The sequence below is a fragment of the Macrotis lagotis genome, chromosome 2 (assembly GCF_037893015.1).
Source record: "Macrotis lagotis isolate mMagLag1 chromosome 2, bilby.v1.9.chrom.fasta, whole genome shotgun sequence".
Taxonomy (NCBI): Eukaryota; Metazoa; Chordata; class Mammalia; order Peramelemorphia; family Peramelidae; genus Macrotis; species Macrotis lagotis.
The window spans coordinates 133,189,063-133,209,366 of record NC_133659.1 but is presented as its reverse complement, the minus strand read 5'-3'; the positions used below and the strand labels follow the sequence as shown (position 1 = coordinate 133,209,366).

At 37.0% G+C, this 20,304-nt stretch overlaps 1 protein-coding gene across 1 annotated transcript in view; it reads right to left on the bottom strand.

Annotated features, from left to right (window-relative positions):
* The window catches only part of LOC141513221 (kinesin-like protein KIF28), a 58,916-nt gene that overhangs the window by 16,308 nt on the left and 22,304 nt on the right, over positions 1–20,304 (bottom strand). Inside the window, 6 exon segments of the mRNA XM_074222843.1 lie at positions 1,465–1,588; positions 3,020–3,074; positions 7,941–8,031; positions 10,854–10,975; positions 12,805–12,947; positions 17,232–17,299. Of these exon segments, the coding sequence (XP_074078944.1) occupies positions 1,465–1,588; positions 3,020–3,074; positions 7,941–8,031; positions 10,854–10,975; positions 12,805–12,947; positions 17,232–17,299 (603 nt within the window).

Sequence of the window (20,304 nt, the reverse complement as noted above, 5' to 3'; positions counted from 1 at the left end):
ATGGGATCCATGGACCCCTAAATGACGAGTAGATAGATTTCATGGGAGTCAGTGAATTTTTTTTGTGCTCTGAAACATTTATTGGAATTGTTTTTCAGTATAATTGGATTCTTTTGAAATCCTATGTATTTTATCTTATACATCTAAACACATTATCCTGATATATCACTAGACTACCAAAGAATCCACAACCCCCGAAAAAGTTTAGAACTGGCTCTAAAACATTAGTTAAAAACTTCTGGTCACCCATATTCCTCAAAGAATGATAGTTAATCTGTAACTGGTCAAGATCCACGATTTTTAGAGACAATAACAATTTCTAGTTTCTGTAAGAGATACAACAAAGCTGGTGTTCCATATAACTATGAATCACCATCTTGCTGACCTTCAGTTCCTCATCTATGAAATGCAGCTTACATCATACCCACCTTAAAGAATCTAAGAAGCAAATATAATATGATATTCTAATAATATAACTAATAGTATACCTAATTAACATTCCCGAAAGTATATCTAAAAGATAATATATCTAATGTAGACATAACAGAGAGATGAAGTCAGAGAAGCTATTATAAAAGATAGTACTGAACTTGAAGCTAGGAAGACCTAAGTTCAAATTCAGCCTCAGACATTTATGGGAAGTAGCATATTTCCCCATGTATAAGATGTACCTGAATTTTGAGGTCCGAAATTTGGAAAAAATAATATTACATAAAAGTTATTGAACTCATTTTATTCATCATAAAATTCATACAGCTCATTACTGTCAAAACTCCCATCTATTAGCTTGTCCCCATCTGTGCTTAATGATGAATCACTGTCTTCATATATTGCCTCATCTTCAGTTCCATCTATGGCATTTGAATGAGAAACAATGAATGAACTCAAAGACAAAAAGCACGAAAATGTGGGAAATGCAAGTAAAAAATCAACAATGAGTACAAAAACAAGCACAAAAAGCAGGAAATGCAAGTAAAAAAATCTACAACCACTGTATAAGATGCTCCCAGTTTTTAGACCCCAAATTTTTCCAAAAGGTTATGTCTTATACACGAGTAAATGTAGTACTTAACTTCTCTCAGCCTCAGTTTTCTTATCTGTAAAATGTAGTCTACCTCCCAAGTTATTGGGAAGATAAAATGAAATAACATTTGTAAAGTGCTTTGCAAAACGTGAAGCTTCTATTTGCTGCTATTTATACAGAAATTCTCTTGGTAGGGCAGAAAACATGTCAATCTAGAATCTTATATATCCATCCCTCCCATTCATCCACATCTATCCATCAATCCATCCATCATCCATCTATTTCAACCATCCCATCCTTCCCTTCCAACCATCCATCCATCCCATCCATCCCTCTCTCCCATCCATCCATCCTATCCAACTACCCATCCCATCCCTCCCTCCTTCCCATCCATCCATCTGCTTGTTTGTTTACTTATTTATTTACAGATGGACAGGTACCAGATGTTGCAGCTTTGTCTTTGTCATTGTTGGCACACCATTGACAACGACTCTGCACTTGCCCTGTGGAGTCACTATCACTTCTCCATCCATGTTGGTGAATGTGGCATGTTTATCAGAAATTCTGTAAGGACAGAAGATTTATGGGTCACTAAGAAGTAATCTTTTTTTAGTTTTTTTTTTTTGCAAGGCAAATGGGGTTAAGTGGCTTACCCAAGGCCACACAGCTAAGTAATTATTAAGTGTCTGAGACCAGATTGAACCCAGGTACTCCCGACTCCAAGGCTGGTGCTTTATCCACTATGTCACCCGCCCCTACTAAGAAATAATCAATAATAAAAAAAAAGGAGCAACTTCCTTTTCCATTCTTCGGAGGGAAAAAAAAAGTCTGTTGAAAGGTTAAATGAAGATGAAACAACAACAACAATAACAACTGCTAGCATTTATATGATTTAAGGTTATCAAAGCACTTTACAAATATATTATTTTATTTTCACTCCTGAGGGAGGTAGATGCTACTGATTTCCTCATTTTACTGATGTAGAAACTGAAACAGATAGCCCAGAATCACTAGAAAATGTCTGAGACCAAATTTAAACTCAGATCTTCCTGACTTAGGATCCAGGTCTCCATCTATTGTGCCAATTACTTGCCTACAATGTATTTATTCTCTAATTCCAGAGAATCACACATAGAAGAACAACATGTCTTGCAAAGTATAAGAATCTATTATGATACTAATTCTGGTAATAGAGATTTTTTCAGTCTTGAGAAAAGGGAGAAAAACAGGAATCAGACCCATGATTTCAGGGGGACAGACAACTCCCAGAGAGGAAATTTCTTCTGCTGCTAAAGGTTTGCATCTTCTTCGCTACTTGGCTTCTTTAAAAGTTGCCAGCCAACTGAGAGGTTCAATGTTTGCTCTGGGTCATACAGCCAATAAGAGACAGAGATGGGGCTTGGGACCCAAGTCTTCCTGGCTTCCAGGCTAATTTTCTGCTGAGTCATACTGCCTCTTCTTGCTTTGATATTTCTTTTTTTTTCTTTTAAGTGTTTTTGCAAGGCAAGGGGTTAAGTGGCTTGCCCAAGCCCACACAGCTAAGTAATTAAGTGTCTGAGGTCACATTTGAACTCAGGTACTCCTGACTCCAGGCCCGGTGCTGGTGCTCTATCCACTGCACCACTTAGCAGCCCCTGATATTTCTATTCTAAATAAAATTTAGTCTGTCTCAGAGACAATATACAAAGTCTTTTTAGTTCAGAAGGAACTGTTAATACCAATTGTATGGACATAATCTTTGAGAATGCAGTTACTTCCACAATGAAATCTCAAGAGGACTTCCATGGAGAATATGTATGTGTGTTGTGTTGGTAACGATTAGAATGAGTCATTAGAAAATGGTATACAATTTCTTTCTTTGTAGTGGTCCAGAAGAAGTTGGATGGGGCCTTCCTTGAGGACAAAGAGATAAATAAGATAGCTTCTCAGAGCCCCCATTTAGGTGGCAGAATAACTTTGATACTGTTATAAAAGTGCAGATTCATAGAAACTTACCCCAATCCTTGAAGGATAATTTTATTTGAAGCTGCTTGACCAACATCAGATGAACCTAAAAAAACATGAAAACAAAACATTCCACTATTAAAATGATAGAGAACAAAGCAGAACCCATAAACACAATTAACACAGCTGTTTGATTTCAATTTCCCTGGAAAAATAACATCAATACTCAAATACCAATGATGGTATTTAAAAAAACCAAAACAAAACACCTATCCCTTTATTTTGATCACAACAGAATTGGTAAGGAATAAGACTGTTTGTCTCCATGACTTTTTATGGTGCTGTTCTCAGGGTGTAAAATAGTGAGGGAATCCATTGGGATTATGTTTGTAGAATGTACTGAAACAAAGTTTATCAATACCATTTTTCAAAAGTAAAAAGAAAACCAAAGTGGCTTATGATTTCACTTTTTTTTTCAAGAAAAACTTTTTTGTTTTTTATATTTTTTAGGTTTTCTTACTATTATTTAGATTAGGTTTACTTATCTCATTTAGGCAAGAAGTATAGAAGCCACACGCAGCTAGGTCTCAATACCAAATAGTATGGAATCTTTAACCTTGCCCCTAAGTGGGCGGTGTGGTGGTCCTCTGCTCCTGGGTACTCATCCTATTGATGCCAAAGTGTATATACCTGATCAAATTTAAATGTACTCTAGCTTATGACTCTTGAACTCAAGTAATCCAGTAGCCAACCTCAACCTTTTCAGCATCTGGGACTCCCTATCATGTGCCCTTATGTTTGGTTAATTTTAATCTTTTAACAAGCTTTATTGATGATTTTAAAGTTTTCATATCACAGTCATCTGGAACTTATCTTTGAATATAGTGAGTTGTTGATCTATATCTGATTTCTGCCAGATGGCTTTCTAGTTTTTCTAGCACTGGTTATTGAATAATAAGTTCCTATCCTAGCTACTAAGATCTTTGGGTCTATTCAAAACTATTTTACTTGCTTGCTTCTGTATATTGTATGTCTAGCTTTTTTCACATGATAGACATTAGTCAACAAATATTTAACATCTTCTGTTTCAGGCCTTCTGCTAAGTGCTGAGATACAAAGAAAGACAATCCTTGCTCCCATGGAGCTCACAGTCAAAAAGGGGTGATGACATTCAAACAACTATTTACTGTATAAAGACACATATAAGAAAAACTGGACATAATCAATATTTTTCTTTTTTTTGTGATACTGACAAAAAGATAATGGTCTCAGAATGCAGATTGAAACAAGTGTTTTGTACATGACCAAAATAAGAATTTTTTTTAACAAGAGCTTTGTTTTTCTTTCTTTTCTCCAATAGAGTGAATAAATAGATTTTTGTCAATTGAATTAATTTAAAAACAGGTCATTTGCTATTTTGTGGTGTCAGTTGAATGATGAGGTCATAAAGCCAGTTGCAAAGGGTTTAAAAGCAGGTGGGAAAAAAAAAGAAGTAGCTTTCTCAGCTTTCTCCAGAAGGAAAGGAGAGATAGGATGACTACTAGTGATAAATGTTAGATCAAATGATAAATTTTTATTTTTTTATGAGGCAATAGGGGTTAAGTGACTGCCTAAAGTCATAGTTATTTACTGTCAAGAGTCTGAGGTCAAACTTAAACTCAGGTCCTCCTGACTCCAAGGCTGGTGCTCTATTCACTGTGTGCCCCATAGCTGCCTCTCATGTCAGTATTTTTCAAGGGTAGTGAGATTTTGGTATGTATGAAAAAAGCAGCAGAGCAGGGGCCAGAAGACAGGAAATGATTGAAGAGAGGGCAAGCCTTCTGGAAAAGATAAGAGGTGATGGAATCAATAGTGCATTATTCTCTTTGGCAAGGAAAATAGCTACCCTTTCAATGTGAGATGGGGTGAATTGGGGTAGAGGTTTGAATGAGAGGTAAGATGATGAAGAGGAGAGAATAGGAAACTCTCATCATATTACATCATTTTTTAAATGACATATGACATCCTCAGCTGAAAGCGTGGGCATAAGAGGAGACATACAGCTTGAAGAGGGGATTATACAGTTGATAATAAACAAGTGGTTGATGCCAAAAATTGGAACTGGATATAGGAATGGACATCAATATAAACTGTAACCGTTTCTTAAAACATTTTGTCTTTCTCTTTGCTCTCCATTAGAATTTCCCAATTCTCCCCATCAATCTGTAAACTTGTCTTAGAGATTCACATTATCCCTTTATACCACCTCATCTAGATCTGGGACGACATAATCTAATGACCCTTTGCCTAGAGAAGTACCTAGATCATGGACTACCTCTGCATTTATTTATTCAGTTTCAATATACATTGACTTCAACATACATGTTGAAGTCAATATTATCAGTTGATGGCTTCTCAGTTCTCAACTTATTCAATTCTCATGTTCTATTTCTATTTTATCTAAAATCCACAGGGGTAGTCATGCCTTCACAATTTCCCATTTCCACATTTCCCACAAATTTACCCCAACAATCCTATTCTCCTTTTCTTTCTTTTTTTTTTTTTTAGGTTTTTTGCAAGGCAAATGTGGTTAAGCGGCTTGCCCAAGTCCATACAGTTTAGGTAATTATTAAGTGTCTGAGACTGGATTTGAACCCAGGTACTCCTGACTCCAGGGCTGGTGCTTTATCCACTACACCACCTAGCCGCCCCTTTTATTTCTTCTTGCCCTGTGACTTAATCATTGTATATCTCCGATCTCCAATTCATTATTCTTCTTCTGGTCATACTTACTAGTGTTCACAAGCTGATATCTCTAATTGGTCAGCTCAGCTAGACATTCTGCTTCACTCTTGAATCCTCTAACCACTTGTTCATATTATACCAGTTCTCTATCTTTGATTATTACAACCATTCACTTTTTTCATTCTTATTCTTGAGCTGTCAGATGCAACTAGCAAAATTCAGGCAACCCTGCCATTTAGGTCCACTATAAGCACAACCTCCTTGTTTGACTATATTAGTAATCTTCTCTCTCTTCTCAAACCCCAAGGCCATACTTACTCTCCCCTCTATTTTCCTGATTTCTCACACCTCAAAATTTTCTTAAATCATGACTCATCCTTCCTACTTTGTTCCAGTCTGAGAAAGAAATAGTCTTTCTCCTTGACAAGGCTAAGGTCAAAATTTGTACTTCTGTTCTTGTGCTTATTTTCCTCCAGTCTTTTCTGGAATCCTGATGTCTCAATCATTCCCTCCAATCTCTCCTTTTTTATGGGATTCTTCCCTCTTGCTTACAAATGTGCCTACAACTTTTCTATTCTTTTTGTTGTAGTTGTTGTTGTTGTTTGTTTGTTTTAGGTTTTTGCAAGGCAAATGGAGCTAGGTGGCTTGCCCAAGGCCACACAGCTAGGTTAATTATTAAGTGTTTGAGGTTGAATTTGAACCAGATACTCCTGACTCTAGGGCTGGTACTCTATCCACTGCGCCACCTAGCTGCCCCAATCTTTTCTATTCTTAAAAATATTTCAAATAATTCAGTCACTGACCCAAGCTATTACATATTTCTTCTTCATATCATTGCCAAGTCCCTAGAAAAAATTGCCCATCTATTTCTTATATTTCTCCATCATCCTCTAGGTCTTATAATGTAACAATTTGGCTTCAGAACAAATAGATGATGTTGTGCTGACTGATGGAGCACCTGGTGTTGTTAGTATAAAATCCGAACAAGCAGCAGAAAACTGATCCATACTTTTGTTGAATCTTGGCTTCAAAGGCTACATTGAGTGCAGAGTCATCTGCAAACAGAAGAACATGCACCAACACTCCCTCCATATTGGTCTTAGCTTGTAACCTTTTCAAGCTGAAGAATTTACTTACCATCAGTGTGATAGACTACTTTGATGCCGTCCGTGTTTAACCTCAGTGATAACATGGCTAAAAACATCATGCTAAAAATCATGGGAGCAAAGACACATCCTTGTTTCACTCCACTGGTGACGAGGAAATCTTGAGAGCATTATCCACTCTACAGAGCCTGGGCAAGTATGTTGTTATGAAATTGATGTGCAATACTAACTACCAAATTGAAGGTCTGCAGAGACAATGTACTTCTGCCCTCATTGCCATATGCCTGTGAAACTGGACAATCTACCAGCACGATGCCAGGAAACTGAATCTCTTCCATTTAAATTGTCTTAGGAAGACTCTGAAGATCACCTGGCAGGAGAAGATACCAGACCCTAAGGTCCTTTTCTAAAGCTAAACTGTCTAGCATTCAAATACTACTACAGAGAGCACAGCTCCAATGGACTGAACACATTGTTAGAATGCCAGACATACATTTGTCAAAAAGACAATTTTATAGAGAACTCACACAGGGCAAGCACTCACAAGAGGATCATATGAAACAGTTCTGGGATACCTGGAAGGTTGCTCTTAAGAACTTCAGAATTGATTGTACAGCATAGCATGGTGGGCCCTCATCAGTGAGGGTGCTGTGCTCTTTGAGGAAGGCACATTGTAAGCAGCTCAAAGGAAACAGGAGATGCATAAATAAACACCTCAGGTGCTTCCATGGACTATTTGTACCCAACCTGTGGTAGAGCATTCTGAGCTCAAATTGGTCTGATCAGCCACAATTGGAGACAATGTAATTTCTTTCTAACCTAGAGATGTCATTTTGGTGGTCTTTGATATGAAAGGACAACAAACCAGTTTTATGTTTTCCTTTGCTGCAAGAAACTAACTACTCATAGAGTGGGGGCAATCTGTAAATGTATGTGATTTTTAAAACAAGGCACATCAAATAAACTTAAAAAAAAGGGGGGGGACAAATGACCTAAGTCCTGCAGATACCAACAAAAAGGATTTGGATAAGTGATGAAGTGAACTTTAGTTGACAACTGGATGAAAGAATGTAGTTAATTTTAATAACTGTGGGACTACAGAACACTGAATGTCACAAAATAATATAAAGTAAGTTGAATACCAGCTTGAATGAAATGTTTGAGAACTCCTGTGAGCTGTGGGTCCTCATTGACATTGAAGAGGTAAGGGAAAGCCTTAATCATCAGCCGCTCCTAAAAAGGAAACCACGGTTAGTGGTACCATTAAGGACACATCAGAATCAGACTTCCTTTTCCATCTACTTCTCTTGAAAATTACATTACTGGACTAGCTAGGTGCTACAGTGGATAGAACACCTGCTCTGCAGTTAGAAGGACCTGAGTTCAAATCTGCCATCAAGATACTTGATACGGATGAGCTGTGTGACCTTGCGTAAGTCACTTAACCTCATTGCCCAACAAAAACAAAGGGGAAAAAAAGAAAATTACATTATTTATGTACCTTAGAGAACATAAGACAATAGTATAATTTAATCAGAAGATTCACACTTCATTAAAATGAAGCTTTCGTTCCAGGGAACGATTCTGTGAGGGTTAGTTCCAAGATATTATGTGATCCAGACAATCAGGAGTGGTCATCATTTGGTCACTTGAGATTATAGGCTAGCATACTGAAATCCAGAAATTTGGACAGTGATAAGTGATAATCTAGATTTCTTAGTATAATCTTTTTTTCTTTTTGGCAAGGCAAATGGGGTTAAGTGACTTGCCCAAGGTCACACAGCTAGGTAATTATTAAGTGTCTGAGACTGGATTTGAACCTAGGTACTCCTGACTCCAAGGCCAATGCTTTATCCACTACGCTACCTAGCCGCCCCATATAATCATTTTATGACAAGAAAGAGCTTTTATTGCCTCTGGGATAAAATATAGACTCTACAGTCTGGTATTTAAGGTCCTCCAAAATCTACTTCCAACCTACTTTTCTACATTATCTCACATTATTTCAAATCTCTCTTCTCCTCAAGCCTCCTATATCACACACTTCAGTTTCTACATCACCTTGAACTATAATCCTTTTGCCAGAATTCTCCCTTCTCCCTTATTTATACCTTAGTACTCCTTGACATCGTCCCCAAATCCTTAACTTCTGTCTCTGATCTTTTTCCTTGTACCTTTGATCAAATTTACTCTCATCTCTTGCAGCTATTCCCATGACTCCCTTTTTAGCTAATCTTCACCCTTTCCCTCTCTACTGCTTCCTTTATTACTGCTCTCAGACATGCCTAAGGGTAGAAAATGAAAATATTTTGGAAAGAGGAATGAAGTTTATCTCAGGTTTACTCCAGCTCCTGATTTTCTTCTCTCTTCTTCAATTGTCCCCATAGAATAGATTTTGCTAAAGCTTAGGACCAAACAAGCCTTTTGGGAAGTAAGGTTGGCTCTTTTTTCCCTCATTTGTTTCCAAGTTATTAGATGACCACCAAGCTAAATACAAGGCTTATCTGCAATCTGGCATTTCCTATAGCCTTGACAATTTGTCTTTCAAGTTTACCAGGTTATAGAGATTAAGAAGTTTTTTTTTTTTTTTTTTTTTAGTTTTAATGATGCTTTATTGCTTTTGGGGGAAGGGAAGAGACAATCTGGTTTAAGTGATTTGCCTGGAGTCACATGGCTTCGAGATTAGTCAAATGGACTACCTTGGCAGAGATGAATGTGAATTCAATGTGAAAGCCTGATTCCACATTTTCATGTGGAGATGTTGGCAAGTGTAGACACCTGCCCAGAGTGGTACAGCAATATTTGAACTCAGGTCCTCTGGGTCTAAATTTTTTTTTCAATTTATTAAGCATTTATTGTTCACCTATTAAGTAATAGTCCTTGATATCAAGAAGTTAGGATCATAGATTTATAATTGGAAGGGATCTTAAAGGTCTGGCCCCCTCATTTTACAAATGAATTAGCAACAAAGACTGTTTTATCTAAAGGAATGAATTGAATTGAACTATTCAGGGTCCTGGAAATACATGGAAATATTTGGTTTCAAAAAAATAGTGAATAATATTTTTTTCAGCAATCACGGAGACTGAAGTAGATGGAAAATAGTCATTCCAATTAGTTGGGCAGTCTTTGGTCATTAAGACATGAAGCTGGGGATGCCTGCAGCTCTTGAGGAGGTTGAAGTGGGTTGATTGCTGGAGTTTAGGAATACTGATTTGCAATAGGACTAAAACTGAAGGGGGAGTCCACATTTTCTGCCACTAATACAATAAGCTTCCAGGTGTAGAGGACTATCAATCCACCTGAGGAGGCACTAACCTGCCCATTTCAGAAAAATAGGCAGGTTAAAGTTTCTCTGTCCTGATATTAGGGGCAACACATTAAGTGACCACTAAATTTCCAATCTAGGAAAACAGGAAGGAAGACAGACATCTGAAAAAACCCTCCCCTAGTTAGGGGAAAAAGAAGCATTTATACAGCCTAGTTATTTTCAGGCCTAGCTCTTGTCTAACTGAATTGGGACTTAGCCCCTAGGGAACAGAACTGCTGAAACTAAGAGGGGTACCATCCCCTTGGCAACTCTAGTGCTCTTAACTAAACTAGGCTTCCCATTCCTACACCCACAATGCCACCCAAGAATTTTGTGACAAATCCAGTCTAAGGACCTCAGTCTCCTGATTCCCAACTTCAGTGTGCGTTCCATGTCTTTGGTGTCTTTTACAGTCTTGTATGACTCCTCATGTTGCCAGTTGGGGTCTTCTTGGCAGAGATACTGCAGTGGTTTTCTATTTCCCTCTCCAGCTCATTCTACAGATGAGGAACCTGAGGCAAACAAGGTTAAGTGACTTGCTAAGTGACTGAGATTAGATCTGAACTCAGGTCCTCTTGGTTCAGGCCTGGGACTCTTGGCTCAGCCATTGGGACACTGAGCTACCCCATTCAGGGAACACTGAGCAATCTGGGAGTGAGAAAATCTTGATGTAACACAAGACTTTAGTTTTGTGCAAGTTAGTGGAACGCAAAACCAATTGATTTCAAAGCCCTTAGTAGTTCACCTGTGTGATTGCACTATATTGTTCCTCCCACTCCTTTCGAGCCTCTTCCAGTTGGTGTTCCCATGTAATCTGGATAGTTTGAAGGTGTAGTTGGTTTTTTGCCAGTAAATACTCCAGTTCCTCTGGAAGGAAAGTGATGTTTTAGAGATGAAATGTACAGCATCAAAGACTATGGACAAAAAAAAAACCCCTTAATACCTTGACCCAGTCTTCAAGGTATATTGAGAACTGTACACTTACCTTTATGTAATATATAAGAGAATACAATGCAGTTAAGAATTCTATTGCAAAAAGATATTAAAGAGAATTCACTTGTAAATGAATGGTAGTGCTTAAGTGCCTTTTAAAAATTATACATTTACTGCCTTTTTTTTTTTAATACCTCTAATGTATTTGCTTATGCAGTGTATTCACTCACCAAGACTGGAACAGAGTGGTCCATCCTAAAAAGAGAACTTTTTTTTTTAGGTTCTTTTTGCAAGGCAAATGGGGCTATAAGTGGCTTGCCCAAGGTCACAAAGCTGGGTAATTATTGTATCTGAGGCCAGATTTAAACTCATCCAAAAGAGAACTTTTAATGCAATATTTCTCTGCTAACAACCAACCCATTTTGTGAACCTTTTGTGTTATAGTGGTCAAAAGTTCCCCACATACATTGATTTTATTATTACTTTATTACTTAGCTCTGTTTCTGAAGTAATTTCCAATTGTTCACTTTATTTTTTTTGAGAATGAAAGTATTTTAATTACACAACACAAGGAATAGATTGATTACAATAACATCCAATACAGCAACTAATACATAAAAGACAATGGGTTAGTAATACTATAATCAAAGTAGAAGAAAAAAGATAAAGATAACATCACCAATTTGGGGGAGCACCAACTCTGAACAGTCCGTGGCTGGGGGGATCCTGTGTTCTTTTCAGCCTTTTGAGTCCTGGTTGGGAAAGAAAGGAAGAAAGAAAGAGAGAGAGAGAGAGAGAGAGAGAGAGAGAGAGAGAGAGAGAGAGAGAGAGAGAGAGAGAGAGAGAGAGAGAAAGAAAGAAAGAAGGAAAGAAAGAAAGAAGGAAAGAAAGAAAGAAAGAAAAAGCCCCAGGAAGAATCAATTCTCCATGGGTGAGATTCCCACCAATGCTTGGAGCCTCAGAGTATTTATCAGTGGAGAACAAAGAAGGCTAGTTCCTAATTTAGTTGGAAGGGATTCTCTTCAATTGTTCACTTTAAAAAAAAATTGGAACAGCGATTTATCTTTGAGAAAAAAATGCTTTGCCACGTGAGCTGTCCTTCAAGCCCTGATCTGAACTCACCCTGAAGGTAGATTAGGCAAAATACATACAAGCAATTGCCTGCTTGTACAAAATGTTGGCACCTTCTAAAGAAGATAAGCTGATGTCTGTTAAAAAGAATGACAGTTCAGGAATCTAGAACTGAAAAAGATGGATCCTAGGGTTCATGTATTCTGGTGACAGTGTGACCTGTGAAGATCCCCACTGGGTGCTATTACCAGATGAGGACTGAGCTGTGTTTTGGAGTAGTAAATGTAAAGCTCTTATTGAAACATATTCTGGTATCAATAGTTCAGTAATCCTTCAGGGCATCTTCTGAAAACCCAGTCTCCTTCCTTTTCAACTGAAAACTTTAGATGCAGGCAGAAAAGAAGATAAATCACCTCGCTAGCAATTTATTTCTTATTCTTCTATGCCCAGCAAACAGCCTGTTCTCCACATATAGCAAGGAGGTAGGCCTAGTAAAGGTTTGCTGGCTGAATTCCAGTGATTTGGTTCCTATGTCTACTTCAGGGTCACTGTTTTTGGGGGGTTTTCCCTCCCACTGGACTCTGCTTCTTTGGACAAAGCTTTCAGACCCAACTTTAGGGCTGGCTGCTCAACACCTCTATTTCCCTCAGGCTATGTTAGAGAGCTCTGTCGTTTTAGTTGATGATACCTACTTGTTTTATCTGCTACTCTTTTCCCTGAATTTCCCAGTCCTGCAGGCCTGGACAACAGTCTGTTGTTTTCTGCCTTCAGTTCTTTTATCAGCTTCTCAGTGGGGCTTGTATTTATCACAGCTTTGTTCTTGATCTTTTTAGTTCTTCTCAAGCAGAAGCCCAAAACAAACAAAACCACCCCCAAAAAGAAAAAAAAAACATCCTTTTGAAGAAGTATTCCATAATGATTGCAAGTTTTTCAACATTCATTCATATGCATATGCAAATTTATAAGTTACATAACTTCCTCCTTTCCTTTCTCAGCTACCTCCCCTCAATAGCAAACAGTCTGATGAACATTGTACATATATACATTTGTATTTAACATGTTTACAGATTCGTTATTCCTGTATTAGGAATTAGGACTAAGGGAAAAGAAAAAAACCATGAGTTTGGAAGGAAAAACATAAAAGAATTTTTTAAAAAAGTGAACATAATGTTCATTCAGATTCTGAGGGGGTTTTTTGGGTTTGTTTTGTTTTTCTTCCTCTGGATGGGGATAATATAGTCCATAGCCAGTCTAATACAATTGTCCTCACTCTCTGAACTGATGAGAGGAGCCGCTTCCATCATAGTTGAGCAGCTTACAATGTGGCTGCTATTGTGTACAGTGTTCTCTTGGTTCTGCTCCCTTTGCTCTGCATCAATTCCCATAATTCATTCCATGCTTCTCTAGAGTCTACCATTTATGGTTTCTTAAAGAACAACAGTATTCCATAATATTCATAAACTATAACTTGTTCAGCCATTCCCCAATCAGCATCCCCTCAATTTCCAATTTTTTGTACTACAAAAATAACTATTATGAATATTTTGGAACATGGGGAATTTTTTCCACTTTTTCTGATTTCTCTTGGATATAGGTCTAGTATTGATATTGCTGGGTCAAAGGATATGATCAGTTTTATTGCTCTTTGGGCATAGTTCCATATTGCTCTCCAGAATGATTGGATCACTTCACAATTCCACTAACAGTGCATTAATGTCCTAATCTTCCTATAACCTCTCCAACATTGATCACTTTCCCTTAGCCAATCTGATAGGTGTGAGGTGGTATCCCATGGTTATTTTAATTTGTATTTCTCTAATCAGTAAGGATTTGGAGCATTTTTTTCATGATTATATATAGCTTTAATTTCTTCATTTGAAAACTGTTCATATCCCTTGACCAGTTATCAATTGGGGATTTAGTTCAAATCTCTATATGTTTTAGTTTTAGCAAGGCAGTGGAGTTAAGTGACTCTCCCAGGGTCAGACAGCTAGTTAATTATTCTGTGTCTGAGACTGGATCCTGACTCCAGGGCTGCTGCTCTATTCACTGCACAACCTAGCTGCCTCCAAATCTCTATATAGCTTACAAATGAGACTTTTATCAGAACCCTTAGAAAGTTGTTTTCCAGCTTTCTGTTTTCCTTCTAAACTTAGCAACATTGATTTTATTAATGCAAAACCTTTTTAATTCAATATAGTCAAAATCATCCATTTTGCAATTTATAATGTACTCTATTTCTTATTTGGTCACAAATTTTTCCCTTTCCATAGATTTAGCAGATAGAATATTTCTTCATCTATTAATTAATTAATTAATTATAATATCACCTTTTATATCTAAATCCTATACCTATTTTGACCCTATTTTGGTAAAGGGTATGGTGTGAGATGTGGATCTATGCCTACTTTTTGTCATACTATTTTCTAGTTTTCCCAACAATTTTTGTCAAATAATGAGTTAACCCAGAAACTAATGTCTGTGGGTGTCAAACAATAGATTACTGTAGTCATTTACTGCTAATTTTTTTAAGGTTTTTTTGTTTTTGCGAGGCAAATGGGGTTAAGTGGCTTGCCCAAGGCCACACAGCTAGGTAATTATTAAGTGTCTGAGACTGGATTTGAACTATTTCTTTTGAACCTATCCTAATCCACTGATCTATTACTCTATTTCTTAATTAATTTTGCTGACTGCCAGTTTTATAGTACAGTTTTAGGAGCAAGGTTACCTTCCTTTACAGTTTTTTTCATCAATTCCATTGATATTCTTGACCTTTTGTTGCTCCATATAAATTCTGTTACTATTTTTCTAGCTTACTAAGAGTTATTTGGTAGTTATGGATTGTTATAGAATTGAATAAGTAATTTAATTTAGGTAGAATTGTCATTTTTATTATATTAGCTCCACCTAACCATGAGCAATTGACATTTTCTCAGTTGTTTAGATCTGTCATTATTTGTATGAAAAGTGCTTTGTAATTGTGTTTATACGGTTTCCAGGTTTATCTTGGGAGGCAGATTGCCAAATATTTAATGTTTTAACAGTTACTTTAAATGTAATTTCTCTTTCTATCTCTTGTTCTTGGGCTTTTTTGCTCATATATATAAATGCAGATGATTCATGTGGGTTTATTTTATAATCTGCTACTCTTCTGAATTGTTTCAAGTAGTTTTTTAGATTATTTTCTTGGGTTCTCTAAGTATACCATTATATCATATGCAAAGAGCGAAGGTTTTGCTTCCTCATTGCCAATTCTAATTCCTTCAATTTCTTTTTCTTCTCTTAATGCTAAATTAACGCTACTACTATATTGAATAGTAACAGTGATGATATCAGGGCATCCTTGTTTCATCCCCGATCTTACTGGAAATGCTTCAAGTTTATTTGTTGATGGTTTTAGATACTGCTTTATTTTAAGGAAAATTCCATTTATTCCTAAAATGTCTTGTATTTTTAATATGAATGGATGTTGTATTTTTGTCAAAGGCTTTTCCTGCATCTATTAGGATAATCATATGATTTCTGTTGGTTTTGTTATAGACATGTTCAATTATGTTGAATGTTTTCCTAATATTGAACCATCCCTGTCTACTTGGTATAAATCCTACCTGATTATGGTATATTATCCTAATAATAACTTGCTGAAATCTTTTTGCTAAAATTATATTTGAGATTTTTGCATTAATGTCCATTAGAGAGACTAGACTATAATTTTCTTTGTCTGTTTTTGTTCTTCCTGATTTAGGTTTCAGCATGATATTGTCATGAAAGGAATTTGGCAAAACTCCTTCTCCTATTTTTAAAATAGTTTATGTAGAACTGAAATTAATTGTTCCTTAAATGTTTAGTAGAATTCACTCGTAAATCCATCTGGAACTGGAGACCTTTTCTTTTTATTTCTTTAAGGCAGTGGGGTTAAGTGACTTGCCCAAGGTCACACAGCTAGGAAATTATTAAGTGTCTGAGTCCACATTTGAACTCAGGTCCTCCTGACTCCAGGGTCCATGTTCTATCCACTGTGACACTTAGCTGCCTCTGGAGACTTTTTCTTAGGAAATTTACTGATGGTTTCTTCAATTTTTGTTTTCTAAAATAGGGTTATTTAAGTATTTTATTTGCTCTTCTGTTAATCTGGACAGTTTATTTTTGTAAATATTCATCCACTTCACTCAGGTCATCAAATGTATTGGCATGGAGTTTGGCAAAATAGCCCCAAATTATCTCTTTAATTTCCTCCTCACTAGTGTTGAGTCCACCCTTTTCATTTTTGATACAGGTAATTTAAACTATAATACTTTCAAGGACATGTCAAATTGTTTTGTGGAAATAAGAATTCTATAGACTGCTACTGAATACATTATGGTAAGGAATAATTTCTGAAATATTCTAAGATGTGGTTGCAGATGAAAAGAAAGGCTTAAATTGAATAATTTCATGACTTTCAGAGGATAATGGGGTTAGTTCAAAGATGATAGGAGGCCAGCAATTCCAGAGTAAATTATTCATCCCTGCCTTATTCTTTTCAAGGCAATGGGTTTGAGTGACTTGCTCAAGGTCACACAGGTAATTATTAAGTGTCTGATGCCAAATTTGAACTCAGGTAATTAATTATTAAGTATCTGAAGCCAAATTTGAATCCTGACTCCAGGGCTGATACTCTATGCTCTGTATCACCTCGCTGCTCCCCTGAGTTAATTGTTTTAACAATCTATATCACACAGCTCTGTCTAACCCCTCTCTCAGAATTGTTGATGCTTCTTACTCTCATTCCTACAAGACTCAATAGTTCCTCTCCTTCCCTTAAGTGTTCCAGAGGAAGAACACTGACATGCTATCAGTGAAAGACAGCTAATTCCTGAATTCATTGTTTCTCATAAAGTATTTTTAGCACTGGTGTAACCAAATATTTTCATAGGATTTAATATGTTTCTCCTTCCAAATGAAAGAATGAATGATCCTACATTTCCCTCTATCCTAGTTTCTTTTTCCTCATACTAACAACCTAACCTTTCCCCCCTTTAAAAAGAAAAAAAATTAACTCAGCAGCTGTGATATTGCATGAATCTGTCTGATGTAGACATCTGGAACCACTAAAGGTAATAAATATTCATAAAATTACCTTTCAGCATATCTTAAAGTTGACAAAGTTTCTTCATAACAGATATCAGCAGGACTTATCGCAGCAATCTGTAAATATAGCCACCAATTTTAAATTCCATGTATTAACTTTATAAAGAGTTCTTGAGCCAGATGCTATATATTGAAAGGGATCCAGCTAAGAACTGAATATAAAATTTTAGAGACTGAGATAACAAGGTATTATAAAAAGAAGACAATATTTCGACTTAAAAGTCCTGTGTTCAAATTTCACCTCTGCCACTTACTACAGTTGGTTTGAAGTAATGGACTAAGAAATACTTTGAAGTGGTCAAATTACTCAAATTTATTCTTTTTTTAATTTTTTTTTTTATTTTTTGCAAGGCAGATGGGGTTAAGTGTCTTGCCCACAGCCACACAGCTTAGGTAATTATTAAGTGTCTGAGGCCGGATTTGAACTCAGGTACTCCTGACTCCAGGGCTAGTGCTCCACCTAGCTGCTCAAATTTATTCTACATAATTATTACTTCCATTACAGAATTAGTCATTTAACAGGCAGCGGCAGGTGACTTAGTGGCTGTAGTTAGGAAGATCTGAATTCAAATCCAGTTTTAAACAATTCGTCTTGTGGGAGTCACTTAATTTCTACCTGCCTCAGTTTCCTCAGTCCTAAAATAGGAATAATAATACTGGGTTGTTGTGAGGATGGGATGAGAAAATATTTCTAAATCATTTTGCAAAATATGAAGTGCTCTACATGTGAGAGCTATTAGTAGTATTAGTATGAAGTCTTTATTAATCATTTACACACAGCCAGGCACAGTGCTAAGCACTGGGGATAGAAAGAAGGGTACAAAATGACCTTACTCTCAAGAGCTCATGTTCTACAGGGGAGAGAGCATGAAAACAACTATGTACAAACAAGATAAATACAAAATAAATTGGAAATAATTAACAGTGGGAAAGCACAAACATTAAGGAAGAATTGGAAAAAGGTATTTTGGTAGAAGGTGGAATTTAGCTGGAATGAAAGTCAAAGTAGCCAGGAGGTAGAGAATTCTAGTTAGGAGCAACAGCTGGTGAAAATGCCTAGAGTTGAAAGATGAAATTGAGCATGAAGGCCAGTGCCACTAAATCATAGAAAATATCTGAGAGGGGATGATGGGAGACTGGAAGGACAGGAGTGGATCAGGACCTGAAGAACTCGGAATGCCAAACTAAGGATTTTCTATTTGATCAGAGAAGTAACAGGGAACTACTAGTTTATTGATTGGGGAATGGTTGAGTGATACCTGAGCTTTAGGAAGATCAATTTGACAACTGAATAAAGTAAGGAGAGACTGAGGTAGGGTGATCAACCAACAGGCTGCTGGGGATGAAGACCTGTCCCAGGATGGTAGCAGTGTCAGAGAAGAAAAGGTGGTGTATCCAGAAGTAATGAAGGTAGAATAGACATGACTTGGCAGCAGATTAGATATGGAGCATGGGAGAAAGTGAGGAGTCAAATCACAAATGTCAGAAGTGGAAGGGACCTCAGAGTCTAAGGTATGAGTGATCAAGAATCCTCTCTACAACTCGTGTTCATGATCAGGAATCCCCTCTATCCGTCTACATTCCCAACAAATGGTCATCCTGTCTTTGCTTCAAGACCTCCAGTGTAGGAGAACTGAATACACCTTAGAGCAAACTCTTCCCACTTTGAAACAGTACATTGTGAGAAAATTTTTTCTTTGCATATGTTTAAACTTGCTCCTCTGAAAACTTCTAGGGATGAAGATATCAGAGCTAATGCCTCATCTGCACAATACCCTTTAGAAATTCAGGGAGTGCTTTCATAAATCCTCATATTCAACTCATCTAAAAATACAATTCATTATCTTCTCCCTTTTTGCAATCTCCTCAGATCTTCTCTGACTTCCCTCTTGTCTATTTCTGTTGAGGGCATAGCCATTCTTCCAGTTATCCATGTTCACAATCCCCAAACCATTCTCAACTTGTCACTTTAAAAGAGGATTTGATAATTACTTATTAGAGAAATGCAAATTAAAGCATCTCTGAGATACCACCTCACACCTCTCAGACTGACCAATATGACCAGAAAGGACAATGATCAATGTTGGAAAGGATGTGGGAAATCTGGGACACTAATACATTGTTGGTGGAGCTGTGAACTCATCCAGTCTTTCTGGAGAGAAGTCTGGAATTATGCCCAAAGGGCAACAAAAATGTGCATACCCTTTGATCCAGCAATATCACTACTGGGTCTATACCCTGAAGAGATTTTGAAGAGTAAAAGCATCACTTGTACAAAAATATTCATAGCAGCCCTGTTTGTGGTGGCAAAGAACTGGAAATTAAGTGAATGTTCAATTGGGGAATGGCTTAACAAACTGTGGTATATGTATGTCATGGAACACTATTGTGCTATTAGAAACCAGGAGGAATGGGAATTCAGGGAAGCCTGGAGGGATTTGCATGACCTGATGCTGAGTGAGATGAGCAGAACCAGAAGAACACTGTATACCCTAACAACAACATGGGGGGTGATGATCAACCTTGATGGACTTGCTCATTCCATCAGTGCAACAACCAGGGACCATTTTGGGCTGTCTGCAATGGAGAATGCCATCTGTAACCAGAGAAAGAATTGTGGAATTTGAGCAAAGACCAGACTATTACCTTCAATTTAGGGGAAAAACCCCATTATCTTATTATGTAATTTTGCTATCTCTTATACTTTATTTTTCTTCCTTAAGGATATAATTTCTCTCATCACATTCAACTGAGATCAATATCTACCATGGAAACAATGTAAAGACTAACAGAATGCCTTCTGTGGGGGTGGAGGAGGGAAGCAAGAATGGGGGAAATATTGTAAAACTCAAAATCTTATTTTAAAAATGCAAATTAAATCATAAAAAAGGTGATTTGAATATCTATTTCTGCAAGATCTCTTACATCTGTTCCCTTCTCTTTACTTACATAGCCACTGCCCTAGTTCAGCTCTTCATTACCTCTCACCTAGACTATTTCAGGAGCAACAATTCTATTTTGTCTACCTATCTCAAATCTCTCCCCTCTATAATCTATCCTCA